This window comes from Neovison vison, chromosome 6 (genome assembly GCF_020171115.1).
Source record: "Neovison vison isolate M4711 chromosome 6, ASM_NN_V1, whole genome shotgun sequence".
In the NCBI taxonomy this organism is placed as follows: domain Eukaryota; kingdom Metazoa; phylum Chordata; class Mammalia; order Carnivora; family Mustelidae; genus Neogale; species Neogale vison.
Window position 1 is genome coordinate 156,309,859 of NC_058096.1, and position 9,941 is coordinate 156,319,799.

At 43.2% G+C, this 9,941-nt stretch overlaps 1 protein-coding gene across 3 annotated transcripts in view; it reads right to left on the reverse strand.

The window, feature by feature from the left end:
• Nucleotides 1–9,441, reverse strand: part of WDR48 (WD repeat domain 48) — a 47,687-nt gene extending 38,246 nt beyond the window's left edge. For 2 of the 3 annotated variants that reach the window (XM_044252655.1, XM_044252654.1), the window contains exon 1: nucleotides 5,395–5,451. In XM_044252655.1, the coding sequence (XP_044108590.1) occupies nucleotides 5,395–5,415 (21 nt within the window). In that variant the 5' untranslated portion in view covers nucleotides 5,416–5,451. Of the gene's footprint in view, nucleotides 1–5,394; nucleotides 5,452–9,371 lie in introns of those variants that run through there. The other variant, XM_044252656.1, reaches the window with a different exon arrangement.
• Nucleotides 9,442–9,941: the final 500 nt, after the last annotated feature.

Consider the following 9,941-nt stretch of genomic DNA (forward strand, 5'->3'; position numbering starts at 1 on the left):
TTATCCATTCTAAGTGGTCATCAAAGAATGAAAATGAGGGGCGCCTGGGTGGCTCAGTTGGCTGGGCATCTGCCTTCGGCTCGGGTCATTATCCTAGTGTCCTGGAATCCATCACTATGTCGGGCTCCCTGCTCAGCCAGGGGCCTGCTTCTCCCTCTCCCTCTGCTGTACCCCCTGCTTGTGTCATCTCTCATGTGCACGCTCTTTCAAATAAATAAAATCTTAAAAAAAAAATGAACTGTATATGCTGGTATATTCTAAGACATATCACATTAAGAACTTAGTTTGAGAGAGAGAGCACGCACAAGGGTGGGGGGAGGGGCAGAGGGAAAGGAAGAGAGAGAATCCCAAGCAGGCTCTACACCCAACCCGGAGCCCAGTGAGGGGCCTGATCTCACAACCCTGAGATTATGACCTGAGCTGAAATCAAAAGCTGGACACTTAACCGATTGAGCCAACCAGGTACCCCTAAAAACGTATTGTTAAAGAAAAAAACCTGGGCACCTGGGGGCGCCTGGGTGGCTCAGTGGGTTAAAGCCTCTGCCTTCGGCTCAGGTCATGATCCCAGGGTCCTGGGATTGAGCCCTGCATCGGGCTCTCTGCTTAGTGGGGAGCCTGCTTCCCCCTTTTTCTCTCTGCCTGCCTCTCTGCCTCCTTGTGATCTCTGTCAGATAAATAAATAAAATCTTTAAAAAAAAAAACTGGGGCACCTGGGAGGTTCAGTCAGTTAAGCATCTGCCTTCCACTCAGGTCATAATCCCAGGGTCTTGGGATCGAGCCCCGCACTGGGATCCCTGCTTGGCAGGGGAGTCTGCTTTTCCCTCTTCCTCTGTGTCCTCTCTCATTCTCTCCCTCAAATAAGTAGATAAAATAAAATAAATGGCTGTAGATAAAAGAAAAACAGGATGCAGTTCTTTCAACAAATATTGATGAAGAATCCACCAGTGTCCAGGCTCAATTCTAAACACTGAGGATTTTGTGAGTGAGCATAGAAGGCTTCCTGGAGCTTTCAATCTTTTATTTATTTTTTAAGACATTTCTTTATTTGAGAGAGAGAGACAGAGAGACAGGGAGAGTGTGCACATGAGCAGGGTGGAGGAGCAGAAGGAGAGGGAGAAGCAGCCTCCTAATTAAGCTGGGAGCCTGACACGTGGCTTGATCCTAAGACCCTGAGATCATGACCTCAGCTGAAGGCAGACCCTTAACCAACTGAGCCACCCAGGTAACCCTGGAGCTTTCATTCTAGCGTGGAAAGAATATAAGAGAAGTCATAGCAAGTTAAGTGAAATCTGCTGCCACTCCCCACCTCCCCCAACCCCACCCCAAGATGTAGGTAAGCTTTGAAGGCAGAAGAGATGGAAGAAAAGGAAAAAGAAAAGCAGAAGGTGCTGGAGATGGTAGTAATGAATGAGTGAGCAAAGTCCTGGAAAAACCTTATTTAGACAGTCAAGGGTATAGGCATATGCAGAGATGAAGAGTCATATCTGACCATTTAAAATTCCTTAAAAAGGGGGGCATGGGGAAGAGCAGAGGTTACTTTAAGAACTCTGCAAGGGATGGGAAGCCAGATCGCTTCTCGGCCTTTTGGCTAAGATCAAGTGTAGGGATGGGAAGCCAGACCTTTGGTAGGAACTATGCATTTTAAAGAAACATGTAAAGGGACAAACAAGGAAAAGAATATGGTAGTGCCCCAGCAGCAATTATCCAGTTAGGTTACACTCTTAAGTATTTGTAACTGGCTTAGTAAGCACTGTTTGATTAATTTCTCCAACAATTATCTGGGACCCAAAATAAAGAAATCAGATAATGGGGACGATCCACTAAACTTCATGTGATCTGTCTCTGCATTTCAAGTTTAAATAGCCCTGAATTATTGGTAATATGCAGGAGGGTAGAGGCAATCAGGAGAAAAACTATCCTTGATTAATTTCATGATAATCAGGGCGCCTGGGTGGCTCAGTGGGTTAAGCCGCTGCCTTCGGCTCAGGTCATGATCTCAGGGTCCTGGGATCGAGTCCTGCATCGGGCTCTCTGCTCGGCAGGGGGCCTGCTTCCCTTCCCCTCTCTCTGCCTGCCTCTCTGCCTACTGTGATCTCTCTCTGTCAAATAAATAAATAAAATCTTTAAAAAAAATTTCATGATAATCAGATTAGTTTTCTGCTGCTGACATAATAAATTACCACAAATTTAGTGGCTTCAAACAGCTCCCATTTATTATTTCACAATTCTGAAGGTCAGAAGTCCATACTGAGCTAGGGTGGGTCCTCTGCTCTCACAAGGCCAATATGGACAAGAGTTGACTGGTGGGTCTGTGTTCCTTCTCAGAGGCTCTAGGAAAGTTGGCCTCCAAGCTCATTCAAGCCGTAAAACTGAAGGTCCTGTTTCCTTGCTGGCTGTCAGCCAGGGGTCCATCTTTGCTCTTATAGGCTGCATGCAGTCATTCTCCTACTTTCTTTGTGCCCTCTCTTCCAGAGGGTCCCTCTAGTGCCTCAAATCTCTCTGACTTCTGTGTCCACTGTGAGAATACACTCTGAATTTAAGAGTTCACATGATTAAATTGGGTCTACTGGGATAATCCAGGATTATCCCCCCACTAAGGTCTGTAACCTTAATTACATCTGTGAAGTTCTTTTTATTTATTTTATTTTTTTTTTAAGATTTTATTTATTTATTTGACAGAGAGAAATCACAAGTAGATGGAGAGGCAGGCAGAGAGAGAGAGAGAGGGAAGCAGGCTCCCTGCTGAGCAGAGAGCCCGATGCGGGACTCGATCCCAGGACCCTGAGATCATGACCTGAGCCGAAAGCAGCGGCTTAACCCACTGAGCCACCCAGGCGCCCCTGTGAGGTTCTTTTTATCATGCAATATAACATATTCACAACTTCCAAGGAATAGGGCATGGGCATTTGTTGGGGGGCAGGGGGAATTCTGCCAATCACAGTGGCAATTTTTTATATGAAAACAAATATGCTATATCATGGAATAAGTACAAAATTCACAAACTTTTTAAGCAAACAAGGGATACTTCAAAGCATTTCAGGCTTGGGGTGCCTGGGTAGTTCAATCCGTTAAGCAGCTGCCTTGGGCTCAGTCATGATCCTAGAGTCATAGGAGTGAGCCTGGGATCAAGCCCCCATTGGGCCCCCTGCTCAGCGGGGAGCCTGCTTCTCCCTCTCCCTCTGCCTGTCTGTCCCCCTGCTTATTTGCGTTCTCTCTCCGCCAAATAAATAAATAAATAAATACCTTAAAAGACAAATAAAGCATTTCAGGCTCGCAAAAGAAGACTTTGGGCTATTTCTCCAGCCTGCTCCACCCCCTACTCTCCAACAATATGCCCTGACGTACCTCCACTTGGATGTCTAACAGGCATCTTAATTGTGGCATTGTCCAAACCAACACTCCTCTCCAAACTAGCTTTTCCTGTAGTCTCTTTCACTGATGGGCATTAATGGCAACTCCGTTCTTTCAGTCACTCAGGCCAAAAACCTTGGCGCCAGCACTACTTCAATTTGTCTCATCTCACATCCTGTCAGTGAGTCTAGCCTTCCAAAATATAACTACTTCTCACCACCCTTCATGGAGCACTATTATCTGGATTTCTTAAATAGCTACTGTCCCCCTGCTCTGCCCTTGCTCATCTTCAGTTTGTTCTAAATACAGCAGCCAGGCTGGTCCTATTAAAACACGCATATATTGTATATATTCCTCTGCTCCAAGTTCACCAATTGCTTTCCATCTCATTCAAGAGCAAAAGCCAAAGCCCTTCTATGATCTATAGGGCTCTAAAAGATCTGGCTTGCAGTTACCTCTCTGATTTCATCTCCTGCTCCTCTTTCCTCACTCACTCCATACTAGCCACAAAGGATTCATTAGCATTCCACAAATAAGCCAGGTACATTCCCAGTCAGGACTTTTACATCTAATGTTCTCACTGGAATGCTCTTCCAGATGGCAATCTCATTTCCTTCAGATCCTTACTCAAGAGTCAACTTCTCAGCAAATCCTTTTCTGGCCACCACACTTAAAATTTCACTCCCCCCTCCTGCTGCTGCTTATCACTAACCATTTTTAACATTTAAAGCTTATTTTCATCCAACATTATATTACAAAAATTTCAAAGTTGAAAGAGTTACATGGCAAATGTCTGTATACCCACATCTATTCTACAATTAACACTGTTTGTATTTGTTTATCTCATACCCATCCAACCACTTGATCTATTACTTTCAATGCCTTTCAAAATAAGTTGCACACGTCAGCGTTGGTGGTATAGTGGTGAGCATAGCTGCCTTCCAAAATAAGTTGCACATCAATACCACTTCCCCCTAAATATTTCAACTTGTATATCATCATCTAAAGTTCATTATTTATTTGTGGCTTTTTTAAAAAACAGTTTTCTTTTAAGGTAAAATTTACATATAATGAAAAGTAGAAATCTTATGTGTATACAAATACTTCTAACAAATGTATGGATCTGTTTAATACAAACCCCTACCCAAGACATAAAGAACATTATTACCACCCTAAAATGTTTCCTCCTCTGCTTCCCAACCTCTACACCCCATTCCTAGGCAACCTAGATCTGACTTTTTTCAAAACAGATTAATTCTGTCTATTCTATAACATTCTATAAGTGGAATCACACAGTTTTTTAGTGTAAGGCTATTTCCACCTATCAGGTTAAATCAGACTAAATCTGGACAAGAAAAATTGGCCAGATAGCAGTAATTCCCACATCTGTTTTCCCTGTTCAATTCTGTGGCCCATTACTTCCTTCTTGTACCTAGTTTCAAGAGTGCCAATTTTCAAAACTATTCTAAAAAGCACTCTTGCAGATAAAAATAGGACATCTCCTAGCTTGACTTGTAGTCAGGGGGTGTTGGTAAAACTCCTCTAGGGGTTAGTAAAAAACTACCTATGGTCCTAATCCGGGCTAAAGCCTGTTTCTGTAAACAAACTTTTTATTGGAACACAGCCACATCTATTCATCTAGGTGTTGTCTATGGCTGCTTTCACATTATAATGGCAGAGTTGAGTAGTTATAATGCAGTAAAATGGCTTGCAAGGCCTAAAATACTTACCATCTGACCCCTTAGAGAAAAAGTTTACTGACCTCTGTTCCAATGGCGGTCACATTGTTATAATTTGTTCTACTACCCATCCTACGTAAAAAGTAATTCATCTTGGACATACAGCTAATTCGTAAAGGTCTTTCCTTGAGAAGTCAGGATTTGGCATCACTTTACTTCCTTTAAAAAAAAAGTCTCAAAGATTAAACAACCAACCCAAAACTGGGACTCAGAATCAGAAATAAGGACCCACACTGAGTTCTGTATAGGTCTGGAATAACTAAATATTTGGCAGAGAAAAAAGGTAAGTACTGATAGAAGAAACCTTTGTTGGCTGCCTCTCCATGCATTCCCCTTTTCTTCTCCTCAAGGCAAGCAAATCCTAGAAGAAAATTTACAGGAGCTACTTAAGAGACTGTAGCCTTGAACACTGTGTGAAAGGACAGAAGAACTGGGATGGGACACCCCATTCCTGCCCCCTTACCCCCCTCCAATAGAGTGAAGGCTTAGAGCTGGGAGTTTGGGAATAGAAGAGAACTCAGCAGCAGCGCAATGGTAAAGCTGACATTACAACATTTCTTAGGTTAGAGTCACAGTGAACCTGCTGGTTCAAGATTTGCATGAAACCAGCATTACCTCTTGATTTTTCATTTACCTGAGCCAACACATGTCTTTTATTATGTGAGCCTGGTTAAGTTGGATTTGGGGTCATTTCCAAGGAAAAGAATCCTGTTATGGAAGTTATATACTTAAAACATCACTGGATACTAGGGCATGGTTGCTGCTCCTGAAAAGGATGAGCACTGATAACCTCATTTCAAGAATTCTGAAGCAAATGAGGGAAGAGGCCATTGTGATGGAGAGAGGGAGAGGGAGGAAGTGGGAGAGTGAGAGAGAAAGAGTGTGAGTCAACCAATAGACTCTAGTCGTTAGAAAATAATAACAGTAAGGGACCACCAGGGAATGAAAATACTTGCTTGATACCTTGATTATCAGGAAAAAAATCTGCATCATATATCTGAATTCATACATTTGACTGTCTGATCATGTTTCTGCCAATCACAAATCCACCCCTCCCTCTCATACTCACCTTCAGGCTGCTTAGAAGTCGAAGATGGTAGGACATGTGTTCATTCTTCATTATGTCTATAATTAATAAGCAGTAATGTTTGGACCCCTCTCCACTGGTTATTTATCAGTATTATAAGTCTCAAGGGTTCTTTTTGGCCTACAACTTAATAATGAAGCTCAGGGCTACTGCCTCTTGCTACAAGACAGCCAAGAAGCAAAAATCTTTAGGTAGGCATATACACTTTTTCCAAAATGGAGAGATTTTATTCATAAAAACAAAAATTTTGTAAAAATCTCAAAAATATATATTAACATATATTTTAAGAAAAAAGATATCCCATTTCCTGTCTTACCCATAATCACATAATCTAATACTTAGAGATAATCACTGTTAATAGCCTTCCAGACGTTTAAAACACATTATTTCCTTTGTGGAAATGGGACTATGCTATGTTGACTTGTTTTTCTGACTTCTGGACATCTTTCCTTTTTAATAATATGGATCAAGCTTATCTTTTTAACAACTGCAAATTAATCCACTACGTAAGTCTATTTATCTGCTAAGTGACTACTGATGGACATTGAGTTTTTTCACAATCACAGCATTCTTAAAATAAACACTCTTGCACAACTAGAGAAAGCTGTTTTTTTAAAAATTAAACTTAAAAAAAATTAAACTATTTAAAATTTTAAAAATTAATTTAAATTAATTAATTTAAGAGCCAGAGAAACATGAGCCAGGGTAGGAGCACTGGGAGAGAGAGGGAGGGAGGGAGGGAGAGAGAGAGAGAGAAAGAGGGAGGGAGAGAAGCAGATTCCCGGCTGAGCAGGGAGTCCTGAAGCAAGGTTCTATCCCAGGACCCTGGGATCCTGACCTGAGCAGATACTTAACCAACTGAGCCACCCAGCCGCCCCTCATTTGCACTTTTGTAAAACAATTTTTAGACTTGGAATTGCTGGGTCAATGGGAATGTTATTTAAAATTTTGCCAAACAGCAGGACACTGAACTATAAATACTATGATTTTGTTCAGAATTAAAAAATAATCAAGTAAATTGGGTACACATGCACAAAGATATAGAACACTGGTTTTCAACCTCCCACGAACATTTCAAAGTATCTAGTTAATTTTGGTTGTCAACACTGGAGGGATGCTAACATCTAGTAGACAGAAGCCAAAATGATGAAAAACAACTTATAATGCACAGGACCGCCCCCACCCCCAGTAAAGAATAAAGAATCATGCAGCCCAACATGCCAAAAGTGCTCAGAGAATAGTTCGAAAAACACTGCCAAAAACAAAAGTTCTCCCTCACAATGAGATACAATCTCTGTAGTTTCTCACATTGGTTCTATATCTTGGGGACAAATTCTGAAAGCAACTAACAAGATTCACTAAATCTTCTCTTCAGCAGGCTAATCTTCCTTCTTTTGAGCTCTTTATAGGAAATAGTTTCAGGTTACTTCACCAATTTGACTGCTAGACCTATCAAGAACAAGATAAATAAGTGCTGACCCCCAAACTGTAGTTTTGTATTATGACCGGCAAAGAATGAATTATCTCCCTCATTCAGCATGCGATGGCTCACATTCAGCTTATTAAAAGACTCAATTTTTCCACACACATTGTGGCAAATTTATATTTCCTCATCTTGTACTTTTAAATGGCCTTTTACATTTAAATGCAAGAAACTCGCCTCACTACCCTAAGAAGTGTACCACTCTAGTGTCTAGAACACAATCAAGACAATTTTGAGTTACATTTTATTTTTTTATTTTTTTTTAAGATTTTATTTATTTATTTGACAGAAAGAGAGATCACAAGTAGACGGAGAGGCAGGCAGAGAGAGAGATAGAGGGAAGCAGGCTCCCTGCTGAGCAGAGAGCCTGATGCGGGACTCGATCCCAGGACCCTGAGATCATGACCTGAGCAGAAGGCAGCGGCTTAACCCACTGAGGCACCCAGGCGCCTTTGAGTTACATTTTAGTCCACAGCACACATTTTCACCCACCTAGCTTGAATGCTGGAGTTACTTAAATCCTGTTACTGATGCACTTAAAAATCACCTAACAAGGTAAGTTATTTTAGATTCTCATTAATTTCACTCAATTCAGAGACATCACTCAGAGACATCTAGTGAATACTCAGGTCATTGTAGTGAATCAATGAGACCAATAAAACAAGTGAACTGCCCGGAAGACAATGGCCTACAGCAACTGCTGGGGTTACCTTCCTAAAGGATCACTTTGTCCTATTTACCTACAATCGCTTTCAATCTGCAGAACTACATATAACGTAGTTCATAAAGAGACCCTGGGTATTACTTATGTCCCATACTGTCTCAATTTTTTGCACATCTTTAGGACTAAATTAAGTGCTCAGTAAACGTTTAATGAATAAGCTCAGAAACCGTCACTCCTATATACAATATACCTGTAGTCAAACACTTGCCATAGGGCCTTTTACTCCTTGTACAGCTGAAAATAATAGAGAGCGGTAACTATTAATTGTACCCAAAATAAGAATGCATTCACGAAGGCATAAAGAACACACGAAAGGATCAGATAACTCTTTACCCCTGAATAATAAATCATTAGAAACGGGAAAAATAGATTTGAGGATGCACTATGAAGATGAAGAAATGAATAAAAATGATAATTTCCCACTAACACCTGCACACTTCCACGTCGTTTCCACCTGAGCAGAAACAAAGCTTCCGCAAAACAGAAACATAAAAAGGCAGAAGGCTCCCAAGTGCAGAATCCTCCACAGAAACCCCTTAGGGCCATCTGCGCCCTGCTGCCCCGCCACGCCCCCGCACAGGCCTATTCCACAGCCCGCCGAGGAAGTGCCCGCCGGCCTCGGCTCAGACGCGATAGGCAGAGTGCTTTGATGAAAAGCAAGGGAAGAGGGAGCCAGGTGGGTGGGAACCAAGCCCCTCCAGATTCAGCAAGCCCAAGCCTACGAGATAGCTGGAGTCTGACAGGCCCGAGCTCTAAACCGCGTACCCTAGAGTCCCGGGACTGGGCCCAGGAGGGCCCAGTCAACCGCCCCCCGCCCCTTCCTCAAGCCGTTAGCGCCGCGGCCCCACCCCTCGCCGCTGGCCGCGCCCCGTCCCGCTCGCCCTAAGCCGCTACCCTGAACGACCGCGGCCCGAGGCATCTCCTTGCTGCAGGTGGGCTCGGGGCCGCAGGCCACGTCCTGGAGGTCGAGGAGCGGGACTCCCATACCTGCACTTTCCTCCGCGCTGCCGTGTTCTGCCGGTGATGGGCCGCCATCTTGCATGTTGACACTCCTACGTCACTTCCGGAAGTGTCTCGGGCAGGGCGGATGTCCCGCCCCTTCTTCTTTAGCCAAGGGCAGGTGGTGAAGGTGAGGTCGGGCTTTTCTAGCGCTAGCTAATGCTGTTTGTTTTTCTGGGCAGTGGCTCTCTGGTGAGGTTAAAGCATCTAAAAACCGTTGTGTGCGTGTAGTGCTGGCAGACAGAGAGCTGCTTTTTGAGCCGAAGGAGCAATCCAACTCCAGCTCTGGGCCTTAAACCATGATTGGGGTTGCTCTCTGGGCGGCCACCTCCAGAGGTCCAAGCAGGCATAACGAAGAGGCCCAAAGAATGAGTACTGAACATGGGAGGTTTCGACAGACACCCCCTCAGCAGCCAAGGGAACGGACCTATTTGCCATGAAGAACCTAAAAATGGAAAATTATAAATTGGCTTCGAAGGAAGAGAAATTAAAGGTCGGCAAAGAAGGTGGCCCATAACTTCAGGAGGAGCAAAGTTTCTAGTTAAATAAGACATAAAA